The 18831-nt window shown below is 45.6% G+C and overlaps 1 protein-coding gene across 1 annotated transcript; it reads left to right on the forward strand.

The window, feature by feature from the left end:
- The first annotated feature begins 5049 nt into the window (after positions 1–5049).
- Positions 5050–8854, forward strand: LOC125087757 (PC4 and SFRS1-interacting protein-like). Its single transcript, XM_047708397.1, has 2 exons — positions 5050–6648; positions 6984–8854. Exons 1-2 carry the CDS (start codon positions 5375–5377, stop codon positions 7297–7299), a joined length of 1590 nt encoding a protein of 529 aa, XP_047564353.1. The 5' UTR covers positions 5050–5374; the 3' UTR covers positions 7300–8854.
- The last annotated feature ends 9977 nt before the right edge of the window (positions 8855–18831 follow it).

Here is an 18831-nt window from a genome sequence, read left to right on the forward strand (position 1 = left end):
GGTGCAGGAAGACGGAAGGTGAAGTCGGGGCTTCTTAGGAGGCCTGAAAGGATCCAGGCAGAGGCCCAGGCTTGCACAGAGGTGGCAGCTGGTGGGGTGGGGGGGGGGGACACACACGTGTGGACAGACAGAGGCTGTGTGAAGAAGGAAGAGGGGACAGGACTTGCTGACACCAGGGCCAGGGCGGCCAGCCCGAGCCGGGGACGCAGCAGAAGCGAGCCGGGGCACGAGCAGTGGTTTGCTGGCGTACGCGAGGTCCGGGATGCCTCCTATGTCACAAGCATGAGAGTTTCGGGAAGTCACATCTCCTCGTTTGGGGCCCGGGGTTGGGGCCGTGCTGAAGGTGCATCTCTGGGAGTCAGTGTAGCAGATGGCATCTCCACACATGCGTCCACGAGGTCCCGAGGGGTGAAAGGGAGGAGGGCCAACCCTTGAGCTGTGGCACTTGGGGCAAATGCTGGGATGCGTCACCCACTCGCCCCAGCAGGGCTGAGGGTGGGCAGCTCGATCCCTCCCTAGAAACTGCCTTTTGCCGGGTGCAGCCCTCCCCACACAGAGCAGACCTAAACCCCATCAAATCTGTGCTCGGTGTGGGAGAGCCACCCCGGAACCCCTTTGCGTGATCTTAGGGCGAGCTCAGAGGACAGTCCAGTTCCGGAGCTCCCTGCACCATCAGCATCGCTGTGTACCTTCCTCGAGTGGCCATCCTGGTCCCCGCAGGGACCATCTCCACCACTGCCTGCTCCCCTCGGACCGAGCTCAGCCAGGGCTCCAGCTGCAGAGCTAGAGCTAGCAGGGACGGTGGAGGAGGAGTGGCCAGCTAGGTAGGAGGGGACGAGGGTGGTTTCCCGTGAGGGGTCCTTCCAGGGAGTGGGGTAGGGAGTAGCAGACTAGAAGTTCTGGGAGGATGGGAGAGGCTTGCCAAGGGGCAGATCAGCCCGTGCTGCCAATCTGCTGTGTCCTTGGGAGAACCTGGCTGTCCTCACTTGTGGGTCCTTTGTCAGACTCATCAGATAACAATTTCCAGGGAAGGAAGATGTTGGCCACCAGTGTTGTGTGTGGGAACAGAATGGGGACCTTAAGGTTAGATTTTCCTGTCACACCCCGCCCCGTTCTGAGGACTGCGTCTCCCCATCCTCAGCTGTGCATGCGTGTTCTCGAGCCCAGAGCCCGATTTCTCTAGAGTGTGAGGCCCCCGTCTCCTGCTGCTGAGGGAGGGGCAGCATTCGGGCCCTGTGGGGGGTGGAGGGCCACCTGCCTCTCTCAGCCAGCACTGTGTGAGCTCTGCTCATGCCCTCGGAGCTCATCTGATGTTTCTTTTTAATTAAAACAATTCAAAGTGCACATGGCAAACTAAACTGGAAAGGCTTTCTTTGCCTAATTCTTGCTTATCGAGCAGTTGAGTCTGTCGATGATTTAATAATGCTCACGATTTACTGCACTCGGACACCCACCTGTGGCTCTCAGACACCTCCTCTCCTCAGTCTCCTCTTTCTGTTCTGTTTCTTGTCAGTCCCGCCTTCGCTGGTTTCCCCTTCTGGCCCATGCTTGAAAATATGGGTGTTTTCGCAGCATTATCAACTAACAGTGGCTGAGTTATGGAAGCAGCCCAAGAGTCCGTTTACAGAAGATGCAGTATGTGTGCGCACAATGGAATGTTACTCAGTCAGCAAAAAGAATGGAATCTTGCCTTTTGCAACATTGGATGGAACTAGAGGGTATTATGCTAAGCGAAATGAGTCCATCGGAGAAAGGCAAATGCCGTATTATTTCACTTGTATGTGGAATTTAAGAAACAAAACAAACGAGCAAAGGAAAAGGAAGGGAGAGAAATCAAGAAATAGACTCTTAACTCTAGAGAACACACTAATGGTCACCAGAGGGAAGGGGATGGGGAGTGGGAGAAGCAGGGGATTTGGGATGGGGCCTGCCGTGATGAGCACCAGGTGTGTAGGACTGTTGACTCGCTGTATCACGCACCTGGAACTAATATTACACTGTGCGTTAGCTCACTGGAAGTAAAAGAAAGAAAAGAAAACATGGGATGGGTGTTCCTTGAGCTTTCGCAATCTCTCGTTTCGTATATGTCACCTCTGCAATCTTCTCCCGGGGCTTTGAAGGCAAAAAGACCTCACTAGACCGAAAACCCTGTTTTCAACACAGATTAAAACACATCTCATGACCAGCGCAAAGAACCTGTCTTCTTTCAGCACTCCTGAGCTGGGAATCCAAAAAAAATAAATAAATAAGGGGCGCCTGGGTGGCTCAGTGGGTTAAGCCACTGCCTTCGGCTCAGGTCATGATCTCAGGGTCCTGGGATCGAGCCCCGAGTCGGGCTCTCTGCTCAGCGGGAAGCCTGCTTCCCCCTCTCTCTCTCTCTCTGCCTGCCTCTCTGCCTGCTTGTGATCTCTCTCTGTCAAATAAATAAATAAAATCTTAATAAATAAATAAATAAATAAAAGTATAGAGATTCTGTGGGGCAAAGAATCAGAGAGTTCGCTGAAAGCATATTATCAGGTCCCAACGTAGAGGACTGATAAGGAAAAGAGCCCTGGGATGGGTTTTCCGGGGAAATGAGAGCACTTCGAGAAACCCCAAAGCTCCTCAGAAGCATTTCCCACTGGCATGAGAGAACATATTTAACTCAAAAACACGTATATGCCATTGTACGTGTCTTATCTTGGGTTGTTGCTTGTGGGGCGTAGTTCATAGGACTGTATTTTCTGACTATCCCCAGTGGGTGAAATTCCAAAGTTAAGGGGGCATCCTAGAAACGGAGTCATGCTCCTGCCATCCCATGAGAAATGGGCCTCCCTTGCCCTCCTGTCTGGGAGAAGCCGCCCCGCCCCGGCTTAGACCTGCCCTTACCACCTCACCAGAGAAGACCCCCCCCATGCAAGGAAAAACAAACGATGCCCCCCGAGACCCAGCCCTGCCCTGAGCCGGCGAGGAGGGTGGGCTCCCAGCACGTGGCAGCCCGCCCTCCCAGATACGTATGTGTAACTGTGAAATCAGGCTCCAGAAGAGAAAGTTGGCATTGTGAAATGACTCAAGATATTTTGCTCATCGATGCCAACATGATTCCAAGGACTCTTCTGGAAGTGGATTTTTTTTTAAAGATTTTATTTATTTATTTGACAGAGATCACAAGTAGGCAGAGAGGCAGGCAGAGAGAGAGAGAGGAGGAAGCAGGCTCCCTGCTGAGCAGAGAGCCTGATTCAGGGCTCGATCCCAAGACCCTGGGATCATGACCTGAGCTGAAGGCAGAGGCTTTAACCCACTGAGCCACCCAGGCACACTGGAAGTGCATTTTGAGAACAATCCACCAAGGAGAAGGGAAGGTCACCAGACACTAGGCTGAAGTCGGGCTCCGCAGAATCGTGACTTTGGCACACGGGTCTACACGTCTGCGTGTGCTCCCAGTCGTTCGCCGGGTGAGGCCGCCCCATACAGTTCTGCTTGGTATTAAGGACGTGTAAGTGCCATAAACCCTGGATGTTTTGCACGGGAGGAAATTCCAAGACTCGGGCACAGAAAAACACTGGGTTCGTCCTACCGAGTGTGTCCCACCCACTCTCACGCTGTCCCTTGAGAGGGTCCGGAAGTGTCTCCCCTCACGGAGAGTGAGAGACACGTCGGGAGAGTTGACACCTGTTCTCTTAAACGAGTTTCCTGGCTTCACTAAAATAAACAGTATTGCTCAAAGGGACACGAGGGGGCTGCCCAATACACACAAGCAGTATTTCCTCCACTCTGTGATTTTTCATTTTAATAGTAGCCTTCAGAGAAAGTAAAGTCATTCATTCAACTTCTCCCACTTTGAGTGTGAGATCTCATAAACGGTTTTCAGGGATTTCAGGAAGTGCTTTTCCCACTCTAGGACAAGATCGCAATTGAAATAAGCATTTGTCAGAAAGATGACAGCATCTTTGGGGCACCCGGGTGGCTTAGCGCCTGACTTCGGCTCAGGTCATGATCCCCGGGTCCTGGAATCGAGCCCCGCATGGGGCTCCCTGCTCAGCGGGGAGCCTGCTTCCCCCTTCTCCCCCTGCTTGTGCTCTCTTGCACACTCTCTCATGAGTAAACAAAATCTTTTAAAAAAAGAAAATTAAGGGCGCCTGGGTGGCTCAGTGGGTTAAGCCGCTGCCTTCGGCTCAGGTCATGATCTCAGGGTCCTGGGATCGAGTCCCGCATCGGGTTCTCTGCTCAGCAGAGATCCTGCTTCCCTCTCTCTCTCTCTGCCTGCCTCTCCATCTACTTGTGATCTCTCTCTGTCAAATAAATAAATAAAATCTTTAAAAAAAAAAAAAGAAAGAAAATTAAAACTAGAAATACCATACTTTCCAATAATTCCTCTACTGGGCATTTCCCAGAGGAAACAAACACACTAATTCAAAGACATGTATCAGACCTCTGGACACAGAGAGCAAACTGATGGTTGCCCAAGGAAAGTGGGGTGGGTGTGCCTAAGAAGGGTGAAGGCGAGTGGGAGGCCCAGGCTCCCGGTTATGGAGCGAGGAAGTTACCAGAATAAAAGGCACAGAAGACACAGAGTCCATTATACCGTGACACCGTTGTGTGGGGACAGGTGGGAGCTGGCTTTGAGGGGAGCCGAGCATAACAGGTGAGAGCCTGAACCACTACGTTATACACCAGGAAGTAATGTAACACTATGCGTCAACTATACTCAGATTTATACAAAAATTTTAATAAGTAAATGCATAAGTAAAGGTCTTGATATAAAGTGTTAAGGATTTTCATGACCACGGATAGTTGGTGCGATATGAACTCGAATATTTTTCCGTTAGCTCACAACACAGCAGGGAAGAGTAAAATTTTCCCTTTAACTCATCCAAAAACTTGAGGGAGTGTATTTTAATAATGCTGCCAGTTGAAATTTTATTAATTACAGTTGTTCTGCACAGTTAACATGTGGGTTTTATTTTTCCTCCTAAGTGTGAAACATCTATCTTTTAACTAAGTGTTTGGTCTTATCAATATATTTTTCCCTTAAAAATATGCTTTCGCGGGTCCCGCCCCAGTGCTAGCGGGCGCCGAGCGGGAGCCGCGCGGGAGCAGCGCAGCGACGGCGGCGGCAGCGGCGGCGGCGGTTGCGATTCGGAGCCGTTGAGACGCCTCTGCGGCAGCTGGTGGCGCAGGTGGCTTGCGTGGACGCGGGCAGAGGCGGCCGGCCCGCCACCGCAGCCTCACAGCCCGCGGCCCCGGCAGGCGCTTCGGGACGCCCGGAGGCATCTTCCCCCTCCCGCCGCCCCGGGAGCCTGGGCGCCCGTCCGCCCTCCGCCGGTACCCCCCCGCCGTCCGCACCGCCGCGCCTCCTCCCTGGGCTTCAGACCCCCGGCCTCGCCCCCGAAACATGACTCGCGATTTCAAACCTGGAGACCTCATCTTCGCCAAGATGAAAGGTTATCCTCATTGGCCAGCTCGAGTAGATGAAGTTCCTGATGGAGCTGTAAAACCACCCACAAACAAACTACCCATTTTCTTTTTTGGAACTCATGAGACTGCTTTTTTAGGCCCAAAGGATATATTTCCTTACTCAGAAAATAAGGAAAAGTACGGCAAACCAAATAAACGAAAAGGCTTTAATGAAGGTTTATGGGAGATAGATAATAATCCGAAAGTGAAATTTTCAAGTCAACAGGCATCAACTAAACAATCAAATGCATCATCTGATGTTGAAGTTGAAGAAAAAGAAACAAGTGTTTCAAAGGAAGATACTGACCATGAAGAAAAAGCCAGCAATGAGGATGTTACTAAAGCAATTGACATAACCACTCCAAAAGCTGCCAGAAGAGGGAGAAAGAGAAAGGCAGAAAAACAAGTAGAAACGGAGGCAGGAGTAGTGACAACAGCAACAGCATCTGTTAATCTAAAAGTGAGTCCTAAAAGAGGACGACCTGCAGCTACAGAAGTAAAGATTCCGAAACCAAGAGGCAGACCCAAAATGGTAAAACAGCCCTGTCCTTCAGAGAGTGACATGGTAACTGAAGAAGACAAAAGTAAGAAAAAGGGGCAAGAAGAAAAACAACCTAAAAAGCAGCTTAAAAAGGATGAAGATGGCCAGAAGGAAGAAGATAAGCCAAGAAAAGAGCCAGACAAAAAGGAAGGGAAGAAAGAAGTTGAATCCAAAAGAAAAAATTTAGCTAAAACAGGGGTTACATCAACCTCTGATTCTGAAGAGGAAGGAGATGATCAAGAAAGTGAAAAGAAGAGAAAAGGTGGAAGGAACTTTCAGAATCCTCATAGAAGGAATATGCTGAAAGGCCAGCATGAGAAAGAAGCAGCAGATAGAAAACGCAAGCAAGAAGAACAGATCGAAACTGAGCAGCAGAATAAAGATGAAGGAAAGAAGCCAGAAGTTAAGAAAGTGGAGAAGAAGCGGGAAACATCAATGGATTCTCGACTTCAAAGGATACATGCTGAAATTAAAAATTCACTCAAAATTGATAATCTTGATGTGAACAGATGTATTGAGGCCTTGGATGAACTTGCTTCACTTCAGGTCACAATGCAACAAGCTCAGAAACACACAGAGATGATTACAACACTGAAAAAAATACGGCGATTCAAAGTTAGTCAGGTTATCATGGAAAAGTCTACAATGTTGTATAACAAGTTTAAGAATATGTTTTTGAGCAGAGAGAGTCAATTATCATATGGTTTCACTTATTTGTGGAGCATAACAAATAGCATGGAGGACAAGGGGAGATGGAGAGGAGAGGGGAGTTGAGGGAAATTGGAAGGGGAGGTGAACCATGAGAGACTATGGACTCTGAAAAACGATCTGGGAATTTTGAAGGGGTGGGGGGTGGGAGGTTGGGGGCACCAGGTGGTGGGTATTGTGGAGGGCACAGATTGCATGGAGCACTGGGTGTGGTGCAAAAATAATGAATACTGTTATGCTAAAAAAATAAAAATTAAAGCTCAAAAAAAAAAAAGAAATTAAAAAAAAAAAAGAATATGTTTTTGGTTGGTGAAGGAGATTCTGTGATCACACAAGTGCTGAATAAATCTCTTGCCGAACAAAGACAGCATGAGGAAGCAAATAAAACCAAAGATCAAGGGAAGAAAGGGCCAAACAAAAAGCTAGAAAAGGAACAAACAGGTTCAAAGACTCTAAATGGAGGATCTGATGCTCAAGACAGTAATCAACCACAACATAATGGAGACAGCAGTGAAGAAAGCAAAGACAACCACGAGGCCAGCAGTAAGAAAAAGTCATCCAGTGAAGAGAGAGAGACTGAAATATCTCTGAAGGATTCCACACTGGATAATTAGGTTGATATACCTGGAATATAAAGAACATTTGAGACGTTTGTAATGGTTTTCATTTGAAATATTTAGACTGCTGAAAGTTTTAAATTTTTATAAGCATAGGTTTTGATGTTGAAAACTTGTTTTGAGGGAGAAAATCCCTTTATATTTGTTTAAAAGTAATTAAACATTATTGCTAATTGTACTTGTGCAGTATTAACAGCTACATTATTCAGTAAATGTGAGGGAAAATCCATTTAGGAAATGTTAAACTGCTTTTCCAGACATTTGGTTGTAGCATAATTTCAATTAGTGTGTGTATGTTAATGTGTAATTGATAGTAGAAAAAGGTTCCATTTTTAAAACTGCTACTTGTATAAATCTTTCCTTTTTTCGCAGATACCGTGGGTTTTGTGCATAGTTTTTACAAACCTTGGATTTACCAGACTGTCTTTTCACTGTTTGTGGGTTTTGTAGAAGTTATGCATTTTTATGGTAGATAAAATGTTACTTCTATACAAGTACTCACTCCTTTTATCAAAAGTTAATTTTAATCTCCCAGTCTACGTTGTGCTACATTATCCTGCTGCTTTGTAACAATTTGTGGTCTGTATGCCTTTTTGTATGACAACTAGATATCCAACTGACAATTCTACAAGGTACAAAACTCATGTTAACTTTTGAAGGTTATTTAGTATTATGGCTGGGAATTGAGTGAAGTCACAGGACTTTCCTACAGAAAGCAGAAGAGGTATGTTTAGGAATGAATCTGGCTTTAGGGTTCAACCATCCAAGATCCTTTACAGGCACTAGTAGCTGAAACTAAAAACAAAATGATAAAAGTTTATTTTTGAGAACTGTCTCGTGTTTCTGAATTTTTTAGAAAAAAAGTCACACTCATTAAGGAAGTCACTAAGTATTTTTTTAATTGGGGAAAAAAAATTCCATGATTCTTATGCAGTAAATAGTAGAATTAAATGCTATATAAGAAAACTAACCTATTTGAAAAACATGGTCATATCAGAAGGGGATTATTATTTAGAGATCCTCCATGTGACAGACTTGTAAGGAGTAGAAATACGTTGCTCCGAGGCAGTTAGATAAAGTAAAGGAGTACTTTGATAGTTCGTATATTCATGTATATGGACTAAATCAGGGTAAACCAAGGTTAACAAAATTTAAGGGTAACTTAACAGATAGCATTTCTAAGATATTTTGATTAGGTCAGTTGGTGGTTTTCAGTAGCTAAAGGACACTTCTCATGTTTTGAAACTATGAATACAGAGAAAAGGCTTAATTAGTATCAGTGTTTGCATGTGACATGCATTGTATGTTTTGACCTCCCAGATAATGGTTTTCATCTATAAATGGAAAGTTTGAATTATTTCAATAATTGGAGTTCTTTTTTGAGAGGTCTTACAATGGAACTAGGACCTACTGTTTTGAGGGAACTATTGATATTACATTATAGCTGGTCCTTAATACAATTTAAATTTGGACAGATTTATTCTAGTTAAGCCATACGTGTCGACATTGTAAACTTGTTTTGATTAAAGGATTTTTCTATCAAAAAAAAAAATATGCTTTCGCAACATGAAAACCATAAGACTCTGTCTCTTTGAGGTTAATTTAACCAACATGTGCAATGTGTTTGTGCAAGATTATAATTAATGACTGAGCTCTCTTTTCAAAAACTGGGACGTTTTAAGATGTCATTTTTTGGGGCGCCTGGGTGGCTCAGTGGGTTAAGCCGCTGCCTTCAGCTCAGGTCATGATCTCAGGGTCCTGGGATCGAGTCCCACGTCGGGCTCTCTGCTCAGCGAGAAGCCTGCTTCCCTCTCTCTCCGTCTACTTGTGATCTCTCTCTGTCAAATAAATAAATAAAATATTAAAAAAAAAGATGTCATTTTTTTTTCCTGACATATCCCTTACGTCAAGCCTAAAGAGTAACTTTATTAACCTTCATGTTTATTAACCTTCATATTTAAAATATTGTCAATTTGGGCTTTACTTCTACCTGCACATAGCCTGGCTACTCTTTGGGATTTCTTATTTCAGGTTTTTGTAAGCACTTATTAATTTCTTATAATTAAACAAAATGGAAACTCTTTAATTTTAAGAATCTTATTATCTTCATTTTCTAATACCTCTAATTAAAGGTGCTCTCTGAAGGAAATTGTTTTTTTGGTTATTTATGGAGTCTATATGGTACCAATCCTTGGGGAATTGACACCTTTGGCAAACATACTGTTTTATCATCAGGAAATCTGGAATCTCCCCTAGACTCTTTGAATTTTCTTGGAATTTTCACTCCCTAATCCTCAGTTCATGTGGATTTTGATTCAAGGATCTTGAGGATGTGTCTTGAATCATAATACCTCATACTGAAACAGGGTGGAAAATAATGGATTTCATGGCACCCGCAGATGGTATGGAATCTTGTTTTCAGGAAAGAAAAGGGGGAAATGCATACATTCAGAGGAGAAAGCACGACCCGACCTGAAGCTTTATCTCTGTTTATACTCCTAGAAGGCAAGAACACAGAGAAAGGGCAGGTTTTCAGGTCACTGCTTTCCCTCTTGGGGACCATGTACTCTAAACTTGGTCCAGCAGCCTTCCAGAAAAACTCACTCATTGGAGTCATAATGCTCCCAAACAAAGGAAAACCAGCTTCTGGAGCTAGAAACATTCTTTCCAAGAAAACCCAATTCCTCCCCTGTACTCTGCTACTGGGATCAGATTTCACCTGTATTCCGTGGACACACACCCCATGCCTCTGCCAAAAAGACCCTTAGAAACAAGGACCCACATCAGAAAACAAAAAGACGACAGTCCTAATTCTTTCAGTTACCAGTGCGTGGCAGAGACTGCTCCCTGTCCCGCAGGGTCCACTCTGTCCTTACTCCCGGCCACTCAGAGCTCAGCCTGCTGTGGGCTGGCCCACCAGCCCAAGCTCCCAGCTGCCTCTGCAGCCCAGCGTGCTCACGTGACTCAGGCCTCTCGTGCACGAGACATGTGTGAGGTCCGCCATTACTGGGGCAGCTCAAGACTAGACCCTCTGTCCTCAATATTCTCTCTTTTTTTTTCCTCCCCACTTTATTGCAGCATAACTGATGAACAAAAATTGTCTATATTTAAGGCATCCAATGCAACGTTTCGATGTATGTACACATTGTAAAATGATTCCACAGTCGAGCTAACATATCCAGCCCCTCATAGTCACCTGTTTTTATTTTTTCCTGTTAGAAAGGGGTTTTTTCAATCAAGGTTTTAATTCCAGAGTAGTTAACGCACACCGTAATATTAGTTTCAGGTGTATAAGCTCATCACAAGTGCCCTCCTTTATCCCCATCACCTGCTTAACCCACCTCTCCCCCCCCCCTCCCCTCTACAGACCAGCAGCTTCTTCTCCGTAGCTAAGACTCTGGTTCTTGGCTTGCCTCTCTCTTTTTCTCCCCCTTTGCTCGTATGGTATTTGTCTGTCTCTGACTGACTTATCTCACTTAGCACTATACTCTCTAGCTCCGTCCATGTCATTGCAAATGACGAGATTTCCTTTTTTTATGGCTGAGTAATATTCCATTCTATCTACACCACATCATTGTTATCCATTCATCTGCTTCCGTAACTTGCCTATTGTAGATAACGCTGCAGTGCATCCCTTTGAATTACTGTTTTTGTATTTCTTGGGTAGATACCTAGTAGTATAATTACGAGAGAGTGGGGTGGCTCTATCTCTAACTTTTTGAAGAGCCTCCGTGCTTTTTCCACAGTGGCTGCCCCAGTGTGCGCTCCCACCAACAGTACACGATGGTTCCTTTCTCCCTACTTCCTCACCGACCCCTGTTGGTTCTTCTGGCTCTGACTCTAGCCTTTCTGACAGGGGCGAGGTGGGACCTCATTGTGGTTTTGATGTGCATTTCTCTGATGCCGAGTGACGTGGAGCACTGTTTCATGGGTCTGCTGGCCATTGGGATGTCTTCTTTGGAGAAAGTCTGTTCATGTCCTCTGCCCGGTTTTTACCTGGATTATTTGTTTGGGGCTGTGGAGCTATATCAGTTCTTATACATTTTGGATTCTAGCCCTTTATCAACAAAAACAGCCATTTGCAAATATCTTCTTCTACTCCACAGGTTGCCTTTCGTTTGATTGTTTCCTTGGCTGTGCAGAAGATTTTTATTTTGATGAGGTCCCAGTAGTTTATTTTTGCTTTTGTTTCCCTCACCTCGGGAGAGTTACCGAGAAAAATGTCGACATGGCCAATGTCAGGCAGTGACCTTCTTTTCAAATGAGAACAGTTAAGATCTACTCTTGGTAAATTTCAAGTGTATGATGCAGCATTGTTCACGGTAGTCACCCTGCTGTCATACTCTCTTCCTCTTTCCTATTCTTATAACCCAACCTCCATCACACAGAGGAGTGTAATATCCTATGAAATGGAAGAAAAACACGGTGACAAAAACCAGCCTCTTGACTTGAGGAGTAGAGTCCCTAACTGACTCAAAATGCCAGCCTGAGGGGCACAGTAAGGAGAAATGTGATCTGGCTTTGCCATTGCATATTTGGGTCTCTTCATTATAACAGTACAGTCAACCCATGGGACGCCTGGGGGTGCTCAGGGGGGGATGTGTCTGCCTTCGGCTCAGGTCCTGATCTCAGGGTCCTGGGATCAAGTCTCGCGTCGTTGGGCTCCCTGCTCCATGGGGAGCCTGCTTCTTCCTCTGCCTCTCCCCCAGCCTGTGCTCTCTCGCTCTCTCTCTGGCTCTCTCTCTCTCAAATAAATGCATAAAATCTTGGGAAAAAAGAAGAAAAAAAAGCACGTTGGGGAGGATGTGGAGAAATCAGAACCCTTACACGTTGCTGGTGGGAATGCCATCAACGTGGCCATCATGGCAAACATTTTGGCAGCTCTGCAAAAAATCAAACATGGAATTACCGTGTGAACCAGAAAGTTGAAGCCTAAACATCACTGTGTCACTGCGTCATTATGACCTTACGTTTTATTCTGTGACTTCACTGGAACTTAAGGGGCATGATTTCGTGTCTTAGAGAACCTCAAGGCCATGTGTTGTGGTTTTCTCCCCACGAGCCTGTTGGTAAAAACCCTGTGTCAGGGGCATTCGGATAGTGCCGTGGATAGAGCATGCAATTCTTTTTTTTTTTTTTTTTTTAATTTTTAAAATTATGTCATGTTAGTTACCATTCAGCACATCATCAGTTTTTGATGTCGTGTTCCGTGATTCACTGTTTGTGCGGAACACCCAGAGCTCCATGCAGCCCGTGCCCCCCTCGATACCCATCACCGGGCTCACCCATCCCCCATCCCCTCCCCTCTGAAAGACCCAGTTTGTTTACCGGAGTCCACAGTCTGTCATGGTTCATCTCCCCCGCTGATTTCCACCCTTCATTTTCCCCCTCCTTCTCTTAATGTCCTCCATGCTGTTCCTTTTGTGTCACAAATAACTGAAACCGTATGATAATTGTCTTTCTCTGCTTGACTTACTTCACCCAGCATAACCTCCTCTAGTCTCGTCCATGTCAATGCAAATGTTGGGTATTCCTTTGCCCCAAAGATACAGACGGAGTGAAAAGAAGGGCCACCTGTACCCTAGTGTTCATAGCAGCCCTGGCCACAGTCACCAAACTGTGGGAAGAGCTGAGATGTTCCTCGACAGACCAATGGGTAAAGAAGATGTGGTCCATATATACAACGGAGTATCCCTCGGCCATCAGAGTAGCAACTCTTGGTCTTGTGATCACAAATTCAAGCCCCACGTAGGGCCTGGAGCTTATTTAAAAAAAAAAAATTCATTTCCCAAAAGCAATGGGATTTGAAGTTTTCTCTGTCAGGGAGTGAGGGGGAAAGCTCTGAACATGAAAATGTCTGACGAGGAACCAATAATGAGAGCGAAGGGGATGGCTCCCAAGTAAAAGGGGTGTGGTCTCCAAAGAGAAGGTCTGTGATCGCCATAGAGAAGGGATGTCCCTCAAGGAGAAGGGGGTGCCTCTGTGTTGGACTTCCAAGATCCTGTCCTATCATTACTTATAATCCTCAATAGCTAACTTTTTCCTGAAGGTCAAGCCTAATTTCCTGGCACCACCTTCATGAGACCACCCTTCCCGGTGCCTCTCTTCCAGTCCCACGGCTCCCAGTGCCCCACTCCCCAGCCTCCCCAGCTGCCTCGTTTCTGGTGTGGAGACTGGGCCACGCTCTCTTGTCAGATCCCAGTACTGAACTCTACCCCACCTCTCAACCGTGTATTTCCTGTTCTGGCTTTAAGAATCAGATGAAGCATCACCCCTACGTCTTCTGCCAAATGAAACAATCAGAGGCAAGAAGCAACTTTGTTCATCTTGGAAAGGAAATGGTTCAGGCTGGTGTGTTGTATGAATTTCCGCTTTAAAATACTCACAAAGGGGTGCCTGGGGGGCTCAGTTGGTTAAGCCTCTGCCTTTGGCTCGGGTCATAGTCCCAGGGTCCTGGGATGGAGCCCCGCATCAGGCTTTCTGCTCAGTGGTGAGTCTGTTTCTCCCTCTCACTCTCCTTTGCCCCTCTGCCTGCTTGTGCTCTCTTTCTCTCACAAATAAATAAAATCTTAAAAAATAATAAAATACCCACAAAATAGAGTAAATTCAATACCCACAGATGGTCATATTAAGAAATAAAACTTCTAAGTTTATTTTTCCAAAATTTTCATCAGATACAGAAATTGGATTTTATTGATTCCTTTGTTGTCACTCATTAAAATAAGGAGGGTTTTATTTAAAAAAATTATTTTATTGCTGGGGTGCCTGGGTGGCTCAGTGGGTTAAGCATCTGCCTTTGGGTCAGGTCATGATCTCAGGGTCCTGGGATCGAATCCCACATCAGCTCCCTGCTCAGTGGGGAGCCTGCTTCTCTCTCTCCCTCTGCTGCTCCCCCTGCTTATGATTTCTCTCGCTCTCTCTCCTGCTGTCAAAAAAATAAATAAAATCTTTTTAAAAATTACTTTAAAAGAAAAGGGTTTTTTTTTTGTTTGTTTGTTTGTTTTTTGCTTTATCACAACGGGTTTGTTGCCAGAAGACAAGTGTCATGAAAACCATCACTAGCCCTAAACCAACACGGGAAAGGAAAAGACTGCCATCCACATTATCATCACTGGACGTGTAGAATCGGGCAAGTCTACCACTACTGACCATCTGATCTATGAATGTGGTTGGGTCAATAAAAGAACTATCAAAAAATTTGAGGAGAGGCTGCTGGGATAGGAAGGGGCTCCTTCAACTATGCCTGTGTCTTGGCTGCCCTGAAAGCTGAACGTGAATGTGGTGTCACCATTGAGATCTCCCTATGGAAACCTGACACCAGCAAGCACTATGCAACCATCACTGATGCCCCAGGACACCGAGACTCTCTCCAAACCATGATTGCAGGCTCATCTCGGGCTGACCGTGCTGTCCTGATCCTTGCTGTTGGTGTCGGTGAATTTCAGGCAGGTGTCTCTGAGGACGGGCAGACCCGTGAGCTTGCCCTTCTGGCTTCCACACTGGGCGTGAAACAACTAATGGTTGGTGTTCGCAGGATGGATTCTACTGAGAGCTGTGAGGAAATTGTGAAGGAAGTCAGCACCTACATTAAGAAAACTGGCTACAGCCCTGACACAGCATGTGTGCCAATTTCTGGTTGGAATGGTAACAATGTGCTGGCGCCAAGTGCCAACAGCCCACCTTGTTGGTTCAAGGAATGGAAAGTCGCCTGTGAAGATGGGAAATGCTGATGGAACCGCACTGTGTGAGGCTCTGGATTGCCTTTCTGCCACCGTTTCTGCCTCCAAGGCCTTGACTCTTCCCCTCCAGGACGTCTACAGAATCGGTGCTACTGGTTCTGTCCCTGTGGGCTGAGCGGATCTGGTACCCTCAAATCCACCAGGGTGGTCACCCTTGCTCCAGCCGTGTTACAACTGAGGCAAAGTCTGTTGAAACGCACCATGAAGTTTTGAGTGAGGCTCTTCCTGGGGACAATGTGGACTTCAATGCCAAGAGCGTATCTGTCAAAGATGTTTGTCATGGCAATGTGGCTGGTGACAGCAAAAGTGACCCACCCGTGGGAGCAGCTGGCTTCATGGCTCAGGTGATTATCCCGAACGGTCCCAGCCCGTCAGTGCGGGAGATGCACCAGCAGCCATGCTGATGGTCACGCGGCCCACGTTGTTGACGAGTTTGGGGAGCTGAAGGAGGAGACTGATGATCGTTCTGGAAAAAAAGCTGGAAGATGGTCCCGATTCTCGAAATCTGCTGATGTTGCCATGATTGATATGGCTCCTGACAAGCCCATGTGTGTTGAGAGCTTCTCTGACTATCCTCCTCTGGGATGTTTTGCTGTTGGTGACATGAGAGATGCGAGAGATGCTTGCTGTGGGTGTCATAAAAGCAGTGGACAAGAAGGCAGTTGGGGCTGGCAAGGTCACCACGTCTGCGGGGAAAGCTCATAGGCTAAATGGATATTAACCCCGGTACCTGCCACCGCGGTCTTCACCGTGGTGGTCTCAGAACTGTTTGTGTCATTGGCCATTGAAGTTCAATAGGAAAAGACTGATGATAACAACACGTCATAAAACAAAAGGACAGGGGCACCTGGGGGGCTCAGTGGATTAAAGCCTCTGCCTTTGGCTCAGGTCATGACCTCAGGGTCCTGGGTTCGAGCCCCACATCGGGCTGTCTGCTCAGCAGGGAGCCTGCTTCCTCCTCTCTCTCTGCCTGCCGCTCTGCCTGCTTGTGATCTCTGTCAAATAAATAAATAAATAAAATCTTTTAAAAAAAAAGGGAGAATGTTTTGTGGACCATTTTGTTTTTGTGCGTCTGTGGCAGTTTTAAGCTATTAGTTGTTTTTTGTTTTGTTTTGCTTTGTTACTTAGAGAGATCCCTATTAAACTAGGTGGGGTGGGGCGGGAGGGGCAGAGGGAGGGGGAGGGGGGAATCTCTAGAAGGCTCCGTGCTGAGCGTGGCTCAGTCACATGGACCCAGAGATCACGATATGAGCAGAAATCAAGAGTCAGAAGCTCCACCATCTCAGCCACCCAGGCATGCCTTATTAGTTTTTAAAACCAGTATATATTTTTTTAAGATTTTATTTATTTATTTGACAGACAGAGATCACATGTAGGCAGAGGCCGGCAGAGAGAGAAAGAGAGAGAGAGAGGAGGAAGCAGGCTCTCCACTGAGCAGAGAGCCCAATGCGGGGCTCGATCCCAGGACCTTGAGATCACGACCTGAGCCGAAGGCAGAGGCCCCAACCAACTGAGCCACCCAGGTGCCCCAAAACCAGTATTTTTTTAAATTAACATATAACGTATTATTATCCCCAGGGGTACAGGTCTGTGAATTGCCAGGTTTACACACTTCACCATAGCACATGCCCTCCCCAATGTCCATAATCCCACCACCCTCTCCCGAACACCCTCCCCCCAGCAACCCTCAGTTTGTTTTGTGAGATTAAGAGCCTCTTACGGTTTGTCTCCCTCCCGATCCCATCTTGTTTCATTTATTCCTTTCCTATCCCCCAAGTCCCCCATGTTACCTCTCAACTTCCTCATATCAGGGAGATCATACGATAATTGTCTTTCTCTGATTGACTTATTTCGATCAGCATAATGCCCTCTAGTTCCATCCACGTCGTCGCAATTGGCAAGATTTCATTTCTTTTGATGACTGCATAGTATTCCACTCTGTGTGTGTGTGTGTGTGTGTGTGTGTATACATATATATATACACACCACGTCTTCTTTATCCATTCATCTGTTGATGGACATCTGGTTTCTTTCCACAGTTTGGCTATTGTGGACATTGCTGCTGTAAACATTGGGGTGCACGTGCCCCTTCGGATCACTACATTTGTAACTTTAGGGTAAATACCCTGTAGTGCGATGGCTGGGTTGTGGGCAGCTCTATTTTCAACTTTTTGAGGAACTTCCATGCTGTTTGCCAGAGTGAAAAAAAGTACTTTTTAATGGAAATAACTTGACCAAAAGCCTGTCACAGAATTCTGAGACCCATTAAAACAAAAGTTTAGTGAGAAGCCCGTCTCTTCTTTTGGTCCACACCGTAACCTTGTATAGTATGGTTCAGGTAAAAGATTGAGAGTTGCACAGACCCTATTTCGGTGTTAAAATATGCTGAAACTGAAATTGGGTTAACCCTTCTTTTCCCGGGTGGGGACTTGAGTTTTTTCACCTTGTCTCAGGGAAAGAAGCTCTGTTTGAGTACATAGTAAAACCTATGGAAAAAGTGGGTCTGTCAGTGCAACACATCTTCTCATAGAACAGATAAGCAAAGAATAACACCACAGGATAGTTCATAAAACAGGTTAAATTCTGTAATACAAAGTCAATGTGTTGCATAGAAAATGTGTATCATATCACTGTGGAATAAACTTGATAGATTATCACCTTTTCATTTCCCAGTTAGTGGAATGCATTGTCACACTTATAAATATTGAAATAGGGAGCCTGGGTGTCTCAGCTGGTTGAGTGTCTATCTTTGGCTCAGGTCATGATCCCAGGGTCCTGGAATCGAGCCCTGCATTGGGTTCCTTGCTCAGCAGAGAGCCTGCTTCTTCCTCTCCCTCTACCTTCTGCTCTCCCTGCTTGTGCTCTCTCTCTCTCAAATAAATAAATCAAATCATATATCTATATATACATATATAGATATATATAGATATATATATCTTCAAAGGTGAGGCATTCAATAGCATTATTTTATTTAATGGTAGAGTTAACTGTATCTAGATTGTGGGAAAAGAAAATCTACTAGAAGTTGTTTACTGTCACTTAAGGACTAGAAATCCACTTCCTATAAGAATTTTCATCTTTAATGATCAAGGTTAGGGGAAGAGAGAATATTACTGCACTGGGGATTCAACACAAAGTTTGGCAAAAATTCACCTAATGAGAGGAAGGACATGTTTTGGGCTGGAGTGTATGGTAGCTTTGTTTTATTTTTTTTTAAGATTTTATTTTTTTGAGATAGAGCAGGAGGTGGGGGGATCATGAGCAGTGGGGAAGTGTTGAACAGGGAGCCGGATGGGGGACTTGATCCCAGAACCCTGGAATCATGACCTGAGCTGAAGGCAGATGCTCAATCGACTGAGTCCCCCAGGCGCCCCTAATTCTTGGCTTTAGACAGCTGGCAAATCTCTTGGAATACTGGTGCCTTTGATAAAGCAACTGTGAATCTTGACCGTTTGAACATGAGTTCTGTCAGGATCCTGTTTGGTCCTTGAATAGGCTTCTCCACCCCCCTAGGAAGGGGAACTTTTTCAGGCTGCTTTGAGTATGGCAAAAAAAAGCACACAGGACACCTTGTGTTTTATAAGGCAAACGATGCTATGTGAAATGTATCCTGTAACTCGGCAGCCCTAGGTAAGAAATGACTGCAATTGAAAATTTTTTTCATTTAGTTGTAAGCTAGGTAAAATGGTCTCTTAACAGTACTACCAAAGGCCCTGATGAGGCCTGTAAATTAGAAATTAATAAAAGATTTTGTCCACAACTCAAAAAAAAAGAGATTTTATATATGCAT

The sequence above is a fragment of the Lutra lutra genome, chromosome 16 (assembly GCF_902655055.1).
Source record: "Lutra lutra chromosome 16, mLutLut1.2, whole genome shotgun sequence".
Classification (NCBI taxonomy): Eukaryota; Metazoa; Chordata; class Mammalia; order Carnivora; family Mustelidae; genus Lutra; species Lutra lutra.